This window comes from Mesitornis unicolor, unplaced genomic scaffold (assembly GCF_000695765.1).
Source record: "Mesitornis unicolor isolate BGI_N332 unplaced genomic scaffold, ASM69576v1 scaffold11940, whole genome shotgun sequence".
NCBI lineage: Eukaryota > Metazoa > Chordata > Aves > Mesitornithiformes > Mesitornithidae > Mesitornis > Mesitornis unicolor.
This window is the reverse complement of record NW_010157620.1, coordinates 3,434-20,027: the sequence shown is the minus strand read 5'-3', so window position 1 is coordinate 20,027 and position 16,594 is coordinate 3,434. Positions and strand designations below refer to the sequence as shown.

General features: G+C 44.4%; 1 protein-coding gene across 1 annotated transcript; it reads left to right on the top strand.

Annotated features, from left to right (window-relative positions):
- Positions 1-4,721: 4,721 nt before the first annotated feature.
- On the top strand, positions 4,722-13,723 carry CHRNA1 (cholinergic receptor, nicotinic, alpha 1 (muscle)). Its single transcript, XM_010180748.1, has 9 exons — positions 4,722-4,862; positions 6,717-6,862; positions 7,009-7,053; positions 7,481-7,590; positions 7,671-7,866; positions 8,458-8,695; positions 9,807-10,030; positions 11,332-11,571; positions 13,576-13,723. The coding sequence occupies exons 1-9, from the start codon at positions 4,820-4,822 to the stop codon at positions 13,705-13,707; spliced, it is 1,374 nt and encodes a 457-aa protein (XP_010179050.1). The 5' UTR covers positions 4,722-4,819; the 3' UTR covers positions 13,708-13,723.
- The last annotated feature ends 2,871 nt before the right edge of the window (positions 13,724-16,594 follow it).

The window sequence follows — 16,594 nt, the reverse complement described above, 5'->3', positions numbered from 1 at the left end:
TTCAGATCAAATTGCTCTTTCCCCCTCTTTTGATATCTCTAGGACAAATCTCTTGCATGGGATTTTTTCTGTAGTAACAGGTAGTAGTAGTCATCCGTACCAGACTGAGTGCATTTTCTAGTTGGCGATTTGTGCTGCTGGAAAAGGGCAGAGTTTTAATAACTTTAATACAGGTGTCATCTAGCTGCATCCAAATATAAGTGAGATTTTGCTGTCCTTGCCACTCTACCACGGCTCACGAGAGCTGCTGTGCTTACAGAGTGGCCTGTAGGAGGAGGGCAGAGCAAACTGCACATCTAATGGACTTGTCCTCTTTTGCTGTCTTGTTCGGCTCTCCAGCATGACTCACCTAGATCCCAGAGGTAAGCCTTAGTCCTCAGATAGAAGGATTGATAACTGGAGATGAGTTTGACACTGCTTTATTCAGCAACTTTATACAACTTCAGGGCTGGTTTCCTGGAGCTTCTGTAACAGAAAGCTAATGTGAAGCTGCAGTCTTTTTACTGATTCCTCTGACATTTTTGTGTCGGTCATCTTGTGCCTGTCATCTCAGTCAATTGTATTTGCATTTATCGCTGGTCTCCATTCTCACTGCTTCACGTGCCTTGCTCACGAGTGTCTGTTGCCAGTGACATTTTTACCTGAGCAGCTTGACTGTGAGGATTGATGCCCCTTTAAAGAAGAGCAGTGTTTCTCCTCACCTGTGATAGTTTAACACGTGCCACCGATCTTTGTACTTTGTGACTGTGGTTTTTCTGTTTGACTGTGGACCTTTTCCTTGCTCTTCTCTTTATTTCCAGACTAGAGTCCTTTTTTTCAGAAGGATCCTTCTGTATAGGCAAATGTGCACCATGTCTATGCTATAGTATGTAAGCTCTGTAACTACAGAGAGGTTAAGATCAGTGCTTTTGAGTGAGTTTTTGGTATTTTTAATTCATTTGGCCTGTGTAATAGAGAACAAAGCCAAGATGCGCTGAAAACAAATTTGTTACAAACATCTATGGAGGTAAAATATATGTGCAGGATGGCTGACTGGTGTTTCAGTATGGAAAGCGACAACTTTTAATTTCTTGATTTGTGGATTTAAATCCTACCTGTTAATACATGGAATGTTAAATTAATGCTTAGCATGTTTTTATGGGCACTGGAATAAACAGAAGTCCAGCCCATTAGCTTCTCAAGACAGTTGTTAATTCCTTGAATGTATTTCTTCTTGAAAATATTTATGCCTCCGTTTTGCTCTTGAAAGGGATTGTTTGCCACCGTTCTCCCCCAAGCCCTCGTGTGCCCACTGAAGCTTTCCCAGCCATCTCTTGCCATCTGGTGGCAACAGCGCTGAGTCGCCAGACTCGGTGAGATGGCTTCCAGCAGGAAATGTGTGCCATACTGTCTGTAACTGGGGGCAATCTGGTAACTAACACGTGGAAAATTCACAAATTACTTGTCTAACCATCTGCCTCCTCTTATCCAGTGCTGCCATAATCCACTGTCACCAGCAATGCCATTCTTCAGATACCAAAACGCATTAATAAATGGAAGCTAAAAAACCCCAAATGAACCTTGCTATTATTTTGCAGCTTTTGTGCCCTTAATTTATGTGATGTAATATCTACATTTTATCTATTCTTTTTATTAATTTAACAACTGCTTCCCTCATGCAGGCTCCGCAGCTGCAGCTGTTGGAGCCTCCTGCATCTGCTCTTCCTCGTCAGGTATTGCATCTATGCACGTAATTCTGTGACAAAGATTTTGGTGAAAATCTTGTGTTCCTCACTCTGCCAAAAGCATTAAGTATTCTGCTCACTTGTAACGTGACTGCATGATATCACCGTGCCAAGGAGACTTCTCTGCAGCACTACTTGTTCACAGCCAGCTTCCTTTGGCCTGGAGCACACAGCATCCCTGGCAGCACTTGGTCCTGGTAGGTGAATGAAAGGAGCAATGCCCTAAATTCAGCTAGCGGTAAGTTCTGCTTCTTTCCAATCGATACGAATGAGACTGGTCTGCCATTAGCAGGGCGGGACATGGGTTTGTGTAAGACTGAGGACGGGCCTCACGAGCTAAGCAGAAAGTTTGGAGTTGAGATAGACATGAAAAGAGTTTTTCTGTGTGCGAATAATACATTTGTAAAAAAAAAAAATCTCTGAATACTCTAAAGGTTAAAAAAAACCCCAAGCTTCTTAGCAATGTATAAAGTTCAGGCACTCAGTATAGCCCACCCCCTCCCCTTGCTTTTTCACCTCCGTCATGACTGGTCACGTTCCCTCATTAACAACAAGCAGCATTCACTTCTCTGTCCATATTTAACCGCAGGAGCTCAGGTTCCCTGGATTTTTGGGGGAGGGAAAGGGTCTTGTATCTCTGCCAGGGAACATTCCTTGCAGCCAGGCTGTCGCTCCCCAAAGGCCTTCTCCAAATACCTGCTCCTGCCTCTTCCAGCGTCAGCTCTGACTCCAGGCCAGTGAGGTGGGGCCTGCTTTCGGGCCAGGGGCTCTGCTCAGGTCAGCCCAGCTGCAAGAGAGTAACCCACCTGAAAGCTGTAGGCTTGCTGGGGCTCCTACAGCTCCCACACCCTGCCCATTACAAGCAGCTACATCTTATTTTGGGGGAGGGACAGAAACTTATGTTACCCAAGAGCTATAATTTTCCAAAGAGCGTGGTAACACTCTCCTCCATCTGTTTTGGAGCGAACCTGCTAGGAATGCTTTGAGAGACCCTGAGAGGATCTGGGGGGACATCATCAGCATTCCCGCAATGTCTCTGTGCAATTATATCTCCACCGGGGACAGCAGCTGCCCAGGCTGGGATAAAGGCTGGAAGCAGCCGCGTGTTTGAAATAGGATAGCTGCAACAATGGGAGCTGCCGGCCAAGGCACAGGCCGGGGACAAGGCCAGAGTGCTGGAGAGGGAGAGTTTTTACTGGAGGATAAATGTAAATGCAGAGGCTGAGTTAGTGGAGTGGGGGTGCGTGAGGGGGAGTGATTTAAAAAAAAAAAAAAATTAAAATAATAACAAAGGCATCCAGCATGAAACACCAAACCAGCTGGCAGGCAGCACAAAGGGTATCCAGAAGAAATAGAAAGTACGTCTGGTGTCACCCAGAGGCTAAGCTAAGAAAGGTTTTTTCGTAAGGAATGTTTTCTGGAAAAGAGTATTTGGAGCAGTGTATAAGAATGGTTGTGGCAGGTCACCTGGTGGCATACCCTGTTGCTGAACAGCAGGTGCCTGGGGAAAAGTGTAGGAACAGCTTAAGCATTAGGTAGGACACTACTCCAGCCTCCTCACAGACTCTGGCACTTCTGTGACTGACTTCTTGGTTGTTTTCTTTTGGTTTGTTTTATTTAATAGCATGAAATTAATTTATCAAACTGATTTTTCTGAATACCGCAAACTTTTGGCAACCAGACACTCCTGTGGCACCGAGTCCCATTGCAGCCATAGTGTCTGGAGGGGTGTCTTAGTGAAGCCTGCCACCTCTAAGTCCCCCTCAATGCCTTCTACTTTTTTGCACTAGGACAGCGAGTGAATCCAAATCTGCCTTCTCCAGACCACTTGGGATTTCACAGCTCTTAACAAAGCTCTTTCTCCCTCTGGCTTCTCTTCCAGACTGAAGGTTCATACTGTCTGTCTGTTCTAGGTACAGAAGCCAGTTTGTACTGTGGATGTTGTTGTCACTTTCTGCTGGGCCTTTTCCGAGCTTCCTTTCGAAACCAGAGGAACAGAACAGCAGAGAGCACTCAGGACACCATGGATTTATAGTGGCATCTTTCCTATTTGCTTCATTTGCTTTCCTAGGAACTGACGGACTTGCTTTTCTCAGGCTGCCGAGCACTTCACAGAGCTATCTATCTCAAGATTTTGTTCCTGAGTGATATCAGTGAGCCCAGAGGAGGTAATTCTGTGTGTGTGTGTATGTATGTATACATTCTTCACAACTGGTTGTTTTCTTTGCTAGCCAGAATAACTGAGCATTATTACTAAACACCTCACTTTTCATGCCTTTACTAGGTGATTGATGACACTAATGAGCAAGCACTGGTGTGCCCTGCAGGAATTCACTGGACCTGCCCTGCTACAGAAACCAGACATATTCCGACCATTTGCCTTTCACAGTTCAGTAAGTCTATGGGAGTTCAGGTATGTATGGGAGAGTTTTCCCTCTTACTGCAGATTACTTAGGTTAGTTAACAGCTTTCAAGGAGGGGACTCTATCAAGTACCTTCTGAAAATCCCAGTAGATTCAGGGAGATGGATTTCTCTTAAACACCTTTGTTCACTTCTTCAAAGATTTCTCATCCATCTGCGAAGCAACGTGAGCAGCCCCTCATCCCACTGTGCAGTCTGTATGCTGGTGAGGGTGCATCAGAAATAAATGACTGCAATCTGCTTTCACTCAGAGAAACAAAATCCCAAATCAGGCACATTGCTCTGGTCACAAAGGGTGACACATAGCTTTGGGTCTCCAGCTTGGGAAGTTTCTGAGATCTCACCAAGATGATCAGTTACTCTACAGATAATTCTTTCTTATCTTTATTTATTTGTTTATGAAGTCACAGATCACTTTGCCATTCAGACAAAATGACCTTCTGTACACTGCAGGAGATACTTGACTGGTGAAACACATTGTGCTCCCATTTCCAACCCGGCAGTGCAGTGGCCCTCAGCTGTCATTCCCAAAAACAGGTGCTGTAAATCAATACCTCAGTGGTTATATTTCGCCAGCACCCTGGCAGGAGGCAGCACAGTCCTCCTCTGAAGAGACCTTAAAGGCGCTTTGTGCGTGCCTCCACCTGTATGACTACAGCAAGAGGGAGCTGGGATGATGACGGTCCATCGCACACTCCTCCTCCTCATCTCCGCAGGTAAAGGTGCTTCCACCATTGCCTTGAATGGGGGTTGGCTCCTTCCTGAGCATGCAGGGCCTGGGCTTTGCGTATGCATCGGTATGAGCAAATGTGTGTTCTGAGAGCAGCCTTTCTGGCTGACAAGGTTTTATGAACACACCAAATTGTTTAAATGAGTGCTTTGGAGTGCACTGGTAACAGCTCAGGTATCAGTAATTTCAAACACCAGATATCCTGAAATGATAACTTGTTGTGTTTTGTTGTTTATCTCTCTGTCATCTTCTTCCATACTCCTATTTACTCCAGTGTTACTTGTATTTCAAAATGTGCGAAAGGATCTAGTAAACATGGCTTGAAATATAAAAACTGGTTATAAGAAATTTCATTAAGTTATGGGACTACTAGCAAGGAAGTAGAACTGATTTGCAGCTGCATGTGTTGTACCAGGATAATTCTTTTTAAACTGTCCCTTAAAAGAATAAGTATTCTGTGATCCTAAATACTTTACATCAAATTCAAGCAGTAATCTAAATTCCTACCAACCCACACCAGATGGTAGCAATGTGAAGGATTTTAATTGGATTAATAAAACATAGCAAAGAGCTTGACTTAGATATGATGCTGTGATCATAACTTTAAAATGGCAAGATGTCTCCTGCCCACCCCAGCCCAGCCTCCTGGAGGGGAAGCAAGTGGTGCTTGTCTACAGCAGACAGCTGTTCTCGGTGGCATCCAAGTATTTTAATATCATCTCATGGCAGGACAAGGCTGAGACAGCATCCTTGGCATCTCAGCTCAGCTTTATAAAAGGACTCGATGAAAAGGCAGTTAGGAAACAGGGGGAAATCCTGGGTTAGGTTGGAGTTAGCAGCAAAATTCTTGTTGACTTCAATGGCCCAGGATTCAAATTGAGACAGAGGAAGGCAAGGATGGGATCTGCCAAAAATGCTTGCGGCGAGGCTCAGCTGTTCTGTTCCCTCTCACTACTTTTAGAGGGGGACCATACAAAAACATCTCCACACTCCCCTTCTGTTTGCTTTATTCTCATTTAACAGTGAAGCAGCTACAGTTTGAGCACAGGATGTGCAACAGGAGCTCCAGGAATGGGGTTCATCTGTTTTCCTGTGGGGTGGGAATCTGAGCCCTCACCCCTTGGCAGTGCAACACCACGGACATGCGCTGCTAAAGCTGTGCTGACACAAAGCTGCTAGCTGCTGTTTTCACTCCCGGTGCTGCTCTTAGAAGGTCTCTTTGGCAGTCTGTGGGCAGAGCTCTCCAAGGACAGATTGAGACCTTCTTGCAGTGTAGGTGGTTTCCTTCTCTCCTGTCACGAGCACAACCTGAGCAACTCCCATTGTGGAGAGGACTCCTGTTCTGCTTAGGCTTCAGATGCAAGGAGTCACCTCAGTGACTGTTGTGCTTGGCCCTGTCCTTTAATGTTACTGCCACAGGCAAGGCCATGGAGTTGAAGGTGGAGAAGACAATATCAGAAACCCCGATTGTGCACAGTCTTTGTGCTTAACTGCCTGCAAGTGTTTCATGTAAGCATGGTTGTGGGTTGGGAGAGCTTGGAGGAGATTCCTAATGCTCAGTCTGATGTCCACAATCATGGTGATTTGTTTTTGGTTGTCTCCTGGTTGGATGCTGCTGTTGCCTTACTCTTAAACTGTCCTCTAGATTAGATAGGTGCTTACCCCTGATTATGATATTTGCAAATACCACCTGAAATGGGGAGTCACAGAGAGGACTCCATGTTAACCCACCACCAGCGGCTTGCTGTTGGTGGTATTTCCTTCACGCCCACCTCAGGTTGATGGTGCTGTAGCCTGTCCCCTGTCCCATCTCCCTGATGCCACCCCTGCTGTTCTGCAGCTGGGCTGGCCCTGTGCTATGAACACGAGACTCGCCTCGTCGAGGACTTGTTCAGGGACTACAACAAGGTGGTGCGCCCAGTGGAGGACCATCGGGACGCCGTTGTCGTCACCGTGGGGCTGCAGCTCATTCAGCTTATTAGTGTGGTACGGTATGAATGTATGGTACATGTTGAACCCCTGGCTTATATGATAGTGTCAAACGATGTCATTTTTTTTCTGAGGAAACAGTTTTTCTCCTTTAATCCTGATGTTCGCTGCTACTGCCTTCTTTTCTTTCTTTTTCTTTTAAGGATGAAGTAAACCAGATTGTAACAACCAATGTACGCCTGAAACAGGTAACTCTAAATATTGCTATCCATTTCATCCAGTTCAAATAAATGCATGGATTTAACCACTTTGTTCTACTTTTAGGGGCAACTTGGGAAGGTGGGTCGGCTAGCAGAGCATTTCTTTACTCTGGGATCTCCAGAAAAAAATGTGCTGGACATTAAGAGCATTCAAAAAAGCATTTTGCATTTGCACTTTCTTCCTCTGATTTTATTTCAAACAGTAGACTTCTAGTATATTTATTTTGAGTTAAGATAAGCTTCTTAAACAAAAATTTAAATTAATGTAAAAATATTAACTGAGGGTTCCTATAGCATATGTTTATGCTGGTCTACGTGTCCCAAAGCAAGGGAGGTGTGTATTTCTGGAAGATACTAAAGCTACACCCAGCAGTGCTGGTAGAGGCTCTCAGTGGCTGAAATCCTCCTTCTTTAGCAATGGACAGACGTCAACCTCAAGTGGAACCCAGAAGACTACGGTGGCGTGAAAAAGATCCGCATCCCCTCAGATGATATCTGGCGGCCAGACCTTGTTCTGTACAACAAGTAAGGGGTGCCGGCTGCCTGGCGAGGGGGAGGCAGCTCTACCTCTCATGTTGTTGTTCATGTCCTTCTTCCCTTTGCAGCGCAGATGGCGATTTTGCCATTGTTAAATACACCAAAGTACTTCTGGAGCACACAGGCCTGATCACTTGGACACCACCAGCTATTTTTAAGAGTTACTGTGAAATTATAGTCACGTACTTCCCGTTCGACGAACAGAACTGCAGTATGAAGCTGGGAACTTGGACGTATGATGGTACTGTGGTTGTTATTAACCCGGTAAGCAAGGAGTCTGTAATTGGGAAAAGTGGTAAAGATCTAGATACATTTTTAGGGAAATCTCAGATTTAGAATTAAACATTGCCTTGGTTTTTTTTCCACTGAAAACACAAACAGGCACTACCTGTAAAATGTCAAAGCCCTATTTGTAGATCAAGCGCAAAATTGCCTGATTTGGCTTCTGAAGTTCTGCATATGCACAATTCCTCTGCCCTAACAGTCTCTTACCTGTCTATCCTGCAGCTTCACATCACTCCTTATGATGCTGCCTGTTCTGATTTTGTTTGTTTTCTTATTTTTGAGGGAACTATTTTTGCATTTCCAAGGATTCTTTCCTTGTCTCCTCAGTTACGTCTCCTATCTGTAAATATTTAATCAATCTTTCTCTTTAGTCGACTGTTCCTGACTGTTTCTGTAATATATTTAGTTGAATGCCCTGTAAAGGACAATATTCTACGGCAAAATAACTTAGAGAGGAGTGGTTTGCTCACAAAAATGCATGAAGTGCCTGAGTTATTGGAAATTCTGTTCCTGAGCGACTGCCAAGTTTTATTTTGTTCGATATTAAGAAGTTGTATCTTTTGCTGTCAGGAGAGTGACCGCCCAGATCTGAGTAACTTCATGGAGAGCGGGGAGTGGGTGATGAAGGACTACCGCGGCTGGAAGCACTGGGTTTACTACGCTTGCTGCCCTGACACCCCGTACCTGGACATCACCTACCACTTCCTCATGCAGCGCCTGCCTCTCTACTTCATCGTCAATGTCATCATTCCCTGCCTGCTCTTCTCCTTTTTAACTGGGTTCGTTTTTTACCTACCCACAGATTCGGGTATGTGAATTCACTCGTTCTGCCATAGGAATTGCTCTTATAACAAGTTTCTGAGAGATTCTGAGTAATTGAAATCGCCAGCTAACTTGAAGGGCAGCGCTTACTAAAATGGGATTTTTCTGCTCAAAATAATGGCTCTAAGCTTTCTGTAAATAAAGGGTAAGCACTGAAAGCTGAAATTATTGATGTAAATAAATTGACCTGATTTCTCACAGAAGTCACTGCTTAACTATCCAGTTAACTGCTGCAAAACAAATATTCATCTAGTTGATCTTTATGTTTTGCTACAGATAGGTAGTTTGTGTGTTAGTATCATGCAGTAAGTGAGTGCATAGGGGTGAGTGAGGCCCTTCTGCACTGTGTTAGAGCAGAGAGCTTGTTATCTGCTCACACATATTGCCTCATCTGACACAAAGAGTAACCCTGGCCTCTTCTGGTCTCCTTTGTCCCTGCTGAGCAGCTTTTGCTCCCTGCAACCTTTTCCTCTGCTTCATTCATTTTACCTTGCATCAGCTTTTCATACTGCTTAATTTCATCAAGCCTCTTCTATGAAATACTTGATGTAAGTTTTTTCATTTGAAAACTTTATGGAAAGTTGAACTGGATAGAAAAAAAGACGTGTGAGTCATGTTTTATGGTTTAGTTTTGACATCCTACATGCTGGAAGATCTCGAGTAGCAGCTGACCTCTGGTGTCAGATGTGATTTTTGTCTGCCCACTCAGCCCAGCATGAGCCTGCCAGAGAGTAAGGCAAGCAAACCCCTAGAAGGGTGTGGAGCAAGCGTCAAAGCAGGTGCAGATACTTCATCATTCCAAATGCACAGCCCATGAAGCACTTCTGGCAAGTAAGCTTTCCATATCCATCACCCACACCTCAGCCCAGGCATACCTGGTGATTCCCACCTTCATGCTGTCGCTGATGCCATGTTATGCTGTCAGGTTTGGCCAGCCTGCTTTGGGTGCTGGGAGAGATGACAGCATGCCAGATGCACACACATGTTTTTGTGTGAATAGCTATCATCCACAGCCTATCTCCTCAAATGCTCTCTGTAGTGAATGATAGGAACAGCAATGTTTTGGGGTTTTTAATTTTTTTTTTTTTGCGTGGCAGGTGAGAAAATGACTCTCAGCATCTCTGTCCTGCTGTCTTTGACTGTGTTCCTTCTGGTCATCGTGGAGCTGATTCCCTCAACCTCCAGTGCGGTGCCTCTGATAGGCAAATACATGTTGTTTACAATGGTGTTTGTCATCGCCTCAATCATCATCACAGTCATCGTCATCAACACCCACCACCGCTCCCCAAGCACTCACACCATGCCGCACTGGGTCAGGAAGGTGAGCTCCGTGGCTTTGCATGTTTCCTGGTTTCCACTGAGCACTCCATATTTTATTGGCAGGTTTTCTAATAAAAGTCAACAAGAATTGGGGAAGTAAATGCATCATGTTAAAACTCCCTAGGCACAAGAGCCAGTGTTTACTACCTAGCTGTGCATAAAGTCAGCAAGACTGCTAAGGTGCTCCTTTAAGTAACAAAATTGCCCACTGGGATAGAGTCTTGCAGAGAACAGCTGAGGCAAAACACAAGGAGCCCAAGGTACAGGGAAAAGAAAATGAGCCAGCTGGGCTCCAATTACATTTACTGGTCTAATTCTCCATCTGACTGCAAAGTATTGCTGTCTGCCAGTGGCCAAGTTCTCCAGCCCACGTGAGTGCAGAGCACAAAAGCCATCGGGAATACCTGCTTTCAGCATCCCATTTTGCCAGAGACAGCTTAGCAAAAGCCATGGTCTCTGTACTTTTACAATAAATACAGTTCCTCTGCAGCCTTCCTTGGGAAGCAAGGAGATCCTTGCACAGTAGTCTAAGTGGGAATCACGAAATGCAGAAAAAAATTTGATGTATGTTATTACAAGTTCTTTGCTAGGGAGATGGTACCAAAGAGGATCCATGCAGTTGTTCTTCCCTTTTTTAAACCTGCCCAGTTTCATATTTAACCATGACATGAATAGGAGATTGCTCTGTGGATTTTTAATTATACTTCTAAGGCTATAGCTTACCTCAGATTCACTCTGCAGCACAAGCAATCCCTGTAGAAGAGAGATTTCAACAGGCAAATACTGCATGTGCTTAAAATTGTTCTGGCAGCAAGCCTCCATTACTCTAAAGGAAATTATTGTAAACCTTATATACATGTATAAGTAACATTCATAATAGCAAAGGCAAACATAAGTAGCCGAAAGAGATCCTTTGTAGTCCATTCTTCATGCTAGACTCGTAAGCAATATGTTCTAAATTAGATGAGATTGATAGAGCTCGGTCAGCTCACACCTGAGGGTCTGCTCCGGGAGGTAGCAGCCCCGTTCACGTGTAGGTGTTGGCTGTATGGCAGGGGGAGATGGTTTCCAGAGCAGGTATGACAGGCCTGCGGGTGACTCCATCAGGACATCAGGCTGACAAAAGCCCCCGTGTGACTAGGGCATGAGCCGCTGTGACACGCTCTGAGGGGGAATCTGTAGCCAATCCAGCGTGGGAAGCAATTTGGGACCAGCAAGGCTTGCCTTTGTTCAGTACACAGCTGCACCTGTAACACAGCCCCGCCAACCAGCCACTGCCGTCTCCTCTGTCTTTGTTTTCAGGTCTTTATCGACACAATCCCAAACATCATGTTTTTCTCTACAATGAAACGACCGTCCAGAGACAAACAAGACAAAAATATTTTTGCAGAAGATATTGATATTTCTGAAATTTCTGGGAAGCAAGGTTCTGTGCCTGTCAACTTCTACTCCCCACTTACCAAAAATCCAGATGTGAAGAATGCTATAGAGGGAATCAAATACATTGCAGAAACGATGAAATCAGACCAAGAAGCCAGTGATGTAAGGCATTTTTTGTGCATGATTCATTTCTTGCTTTCAAATTGCTACATCTTATTTTTTTTGGCAAAATATCCTCATCTCACAAAAGCACTCTGAGCCCTGGTTTGGCTTTAGCAGGGGACAGTCTTCTCCCCTTGGTGCAATCAACAAGGAGTAACAAATAATTGTTGCAAATGACAATTGAATCTTGGCCCCTCAAAAAAGAAAACAAACCAAAATAAGTGTCAGTGCTAAGGTTTTCTAACTGTGGTATGTGAAGCCGTAGAGGAGTGTCTGTGAGTAGCAAAGCAGTTTCAAAAACTATAAGCAAGTTCCAAAACACATTCATCCTGTCTCCCACTTGGGCATCTTCCCCCTGTGGTAAGCAAGCTCCTGTCGCTTTTGAAAAGCCAGGAAGCAAGCCAAACTCTGAAAGGCTAGTAATTTTATCTGAATGTTAATTCCAATTTCTATAAGATTTTGTTTTATTCCTGAATGCTACAAGCAGTCCCTGCAAGCGGAGCACGTCATAACCTACTCTGATTACTGAGTTTTTCCACACTGCAAGCCAAAGGAAGGATAAATGCATGTAAAGTCACATATGACAGTGTTCCCCAGGAAAACCTAGCTCTGCCTCCTCCTAGCACTTTCAGTGCAATTAGCCCTCTCTTTTATTTCAGTTATCAAAGCTCACACAGCTTTTGCATGGGTAGACCAGTCCTGGTACTTCACCTTTCTAAATGACTGTAGGCCTTTCCTGTTGAGCTGCAGGCTGGCCTGAAGATGGGGAGAGACTTCTCCGGGACAGTAATGTGGCCATGCTCTGGAAAAGGAGGTGCCTCCTTCCCACAGGCAGGATTTACACTGCGGTGTTGGTTCCTGTGCCCAAATTCCTGGAGCGTGTGGAATGGCTGTGGCTGTAGTCTCATGTTCCCCATGACTCCTATGCAGGTCAAATGTTACCTTCAGCAGGGCTGGCGTGGCTTCAGCGCCTCTGGGCTTCACTTCCTCCTAGACTTACAAGGAGGGTCTTCATGTTACTGGCAAGTGCTCCCTTCGGAAGTGGAGCCCAGCTGCTTGTGTCCTCTGGGTGCCACAGACAGCACTTCCAAGGGATTTCAGGAGCCAAGTTCCCCAAATAAACTGAAGACTTGTGTCCTCTGGGTGCCACAGACAGCACTTGCAAGGGATTTCAGGAGTCAAGTTCCCCAAATAAACTGAAGGTTGTGGCTTCTGAAGGATGCTGCTTCAATGCATTCACTTACGCACTCATGAACCACCTCAAAACAGTATTGATCATCAGTGTCCTCTAGATAATTTACAGCAACCTTTTCTAATTGTGGGGCAACTAAGGTAAACGTAGAGGCTGTCTTAGGCCAGTACGTGTCACTTCATAAGGCAGAGTTACCAGGCGGAAATCCTGAGCACTGCTGCGCTTAGCACCTCGCACTCTGCTCGCTCTTACAGTGCCAGGTTCCCACAAAAGCATCCAGTGAAAAGGCAGTCACAGAGCAAGTGGTTCACAGTGTCCCACAACTGGAAAAAAGACTAAGGGAGCAATGGAGAAGCTTTTCCCAGACCTTAGAGTGTATAGTAGGTGTGGAAAACAAGGACTAGAGCTAAACTAATGACAACTGTTTAGGTATCCAAAGAGAATGATAAAGCAATCAAACCCCAAAAGCTAGTTGCATCAAACTAAGAGTTTTGCTTTTAGCATTTTAAACTCTGTCTAAAAAGCAACCATTTGACTAAAAATTAAGCTTTTCAACATTTCTTTTTAATAAGATTGTTGACCAAATTGTCAGAGTTTACAGTTTAGTCTTGAAACTTGCATTTCTGGGCAGCTTAAGCTTTGTCAACCACTGGCCTGCTTTTGAGAAGAGAATTAGTATTTTCACATAATAACAGTGGAACTTCACTTAAAGAAGATTAAGATCCCTTGTTCAAGACAGTAAATTACAAGAATGCCCATAACGAATATGGCTCTGCAGAGATTTTACCATATCTCCTTTGTTTCTTTCCCAGGCTGCAGAAGAATGGAAATTTGTTGCAATGGTGGTTGATCATCTTCTCCTTGGCATATTTATGCTAGTTTGTATTATAGGAACATTGGCTGTATTTGCTGGTCGCCTTATTGAATTAAATCAGCAAGAATGAACATCAACTGGAAACTATTTGTTACCCTGGTCAGCATCTGAAAGCATCTTAACCATGAAAACCTGGCCAGCCTCTGAAAGTTTCAGAGGCAGGAATTGGTCCCTGCTGGGAAAGAGCAGGCTCCATACTTAAGCCATATGTAAGGCTCCATACTTAGCGCTTCTGAGCTGCTGCTCAGTGGCATGTCATTGCCAAAGACAAACACTTGTGTTCCTGGTAGACTGAATGGCTGTCAGCCAGGTTTTGAGCCATTTTTCCATTTATTAAAAACGTTAATGTATTAATAAGACTGTCTGACTTTGTAACCCACAGATACAATTCCAGTGAAATCAATAGCGGTGTAATAAGCCTTAGCTGAGCTGTAAATCTGTATCCAACTTTATCGTTCAAGCTGGTTTCAATATCTGCTCTGTGGTTTTGTACTGGCAGAGTCACAAATGACTCCTCTTGTAACACTGGACGTAACCAGCAGAAATATCTCGAGCTCCACGTTTAAGCACTTGATTTTTGTGCACAAATCTGAGTGTCTGACTGTCATACGTGACTTCATCTGTAGAAACTCTTGATGCTGCAAAGAGCAGAGACAGTTCCTTACTGTGGGAAAGAGCCAGCCTCAGCCAATTGGGTCTCATAGGGTTTTTTTTGCTATTAAGTCCCACGGTAAAGAACTTGTAGAGGAGGATTTTTTTAGGAGGATTTTTTTTTGCCCTGTTTTATTACTGAGCCATGCTCTGTGACCATTAGGCATCCCAGTGACTATGTTGCAGTTGCTGCCCTCTTATTTTTGCCTGCTAATACTCTTGAGACCCCACATTCATTATTTACTATTACTCAGGATTTTCAGTTGTCAACAGAGATGTCCTGCAATTGCATTCTAGGGAAAAGTTTAGGCCAGAGGGTAAGGATGGTATCCATAGAATAATCTCTGTACTCAGCCTTCTCTGTTCTGGGAAGGTTGGTTTCCACTCTGCATTTTGAGTGATGACAAATGTCTGGGCAGCTTCAAATTTGAGGGTGCTCAGTAGGACGTATTAAACACACAAAAATGATTCCCCGCGCTGCTGAAACATATCCTGGACATTAAAGTCAGACACAGCATCACAAGGACCATTCCTCAGGAAAGTGTGGGTCTCAGTTTTACTCTGTATGACAAAGTGACAGGACACCTCCCCGTCTGTGCAACACAAACACATTTACCCGAACTTGGTTCAAATGTTGAGCAGCAGCTCACTCTTGTGGCTCAATCCAAGTACTGCTGCTTTTCGCCAAAGACCCCAGGGTTTTAGTAAGTATTCAACAGGAGCAACAAGCCTATGTGTGTTTTAATAAAACAGCATGGAAATACCAGCAGTGCTGCCTGTTTTTCTCAGAAATAAATAAGGAGAGGTGGGGCAACAAATACAAGTTACTCATCTTCCCCAGCTGGTTGTCCAACCAATAACACTACTTTGCTAACAGCTGTAAACAATTTGCTATGAGTTTAATAAAATAACTTGTATTATGTTAATGCTCCACAGGAATGTGTCATGTCTGCAGAGGACAGGCATTTGAAACACTCTATAGGGAAAATGCGGCACTTGTGCAATACTTCTCTCATTGCGTAGTGTTTGCTGGACGATGTTTTGGAGAGCTGCAGTCCTAAGCAAAGCAAGCAGTTTGTCTGGGGCAATCGATCACTTTGTAATGCTCTGCTCAGCCCTTTCGGTTTAGCTGATGGTAATCTTTTGCCTCTCTGGATGATCATTAACTCTGTAAACGATTGCTGAAGATGTATTCTGGGTGAAAGCGCTGCTGACAGATGGAGTGCTTGCTGCAGCCCTGCTTATCTTCAGCGTAAGTTCTCAGCTCTCAGCCCTTAGAGAGTCACGCAGTCCCCCTAGCTCACGATGAGCTAAGCTGCAGTGTAACAGTGCCCGGGACTTAATTTGGGAGATTGTGATTGGCGCTAAAACTGACAGAACAATCCTCTTAGGGCAGCATGCGGTGGAATCTTAGCATTAAAAATAAACATCAAGTAACAAGATTCGTGGCGAGCATCTACAATGTCTTTGTTCAGCTTCCTTAAGGCAGATCTGGGTCTTGGCCTCCAAATTCCACCTATCTGTGTGCCCAGGTGCGTGCGTGCACACACGTGTGCCTGCCTGCTCGCTTCTCCGGCTCTCTCCATACACAGCTAGCTACCACAGCGCAGTGTTTTCCTTCCACTTCCTGAGAAAAAAATTTTTCAAAGTATTTATTTGAAAATTTTTATTTTTGATAGTTTGATCTGTCTTACAGGAAAAGCAAATCTTCTGCCTTCCTATCACTTTGGGTCTTGATGAACTACACACATCCCAGAAGGTGAAACACCAGGCAAAAATAAATGCTAACAACTTCCCCTCCTAGGTTACAGAATCTGGGCATTATACTCTGCCTCTCCAAACAGATGCTCCTCCAAACATCAATCAGCACACTTCAGGAGACAGTCCATCTGCATCTTTTTCTTGCTTTGTTTTGAATACTCAGCCTGTCCCAGACTTTATTGTCTGTTCCTAGCTCACCTTTGTGACACATTTTTCTTACATACCACTTACATCCCTGTTACCAGCATCCACCAACTGAAAGAGAGTACCCTCACCTACATACAGAGTATTTCTTCTCATCTGCTACTGTCCTTTCGACATGTTGGCACACCTGTACACCTGCTAAAATGGTAGCTTTGGAGGTTGCAAATGTGCTGTCAAAGCTAATTTGCTGTCAATGTGTAAGTACGTATTGTCTAATGATTTCTCATTTACAGCACTGTAGTCTCTCCCTGCTATCTTGACACTTTTCTCTCTCATGCTACATGGGTAGCACCAGCAGCCCCAGGGACGTGGCCCTGGATAATACTTGTGCAACCTGCACA

Excerpts from the sequence above, each read along its gene's own strand:
- CHRNA1 (XM_010180748.1), top strand. The coding sequence starts at position 4,820 with ATGATGACGGTCCATCGCACACTCCTCCTCCTCATCTCCGCAG. Across the intron at positions 4,863-6,716 it reads CCTCCTCCTCATCTCCGCAG|CTGGGCTGGCCCTGTGCTAT; the intron begins GTAAAGGTGCTT and ends GCTGTTCTGCAG. Across the intron at positions 8,696-9,806 it reads TTACCTACCCACAGATTCGG|GTGAGAAAATGACTCTCAGC; the intron begins GTATGTGAATTC and ends TTTGCGTGGCAG.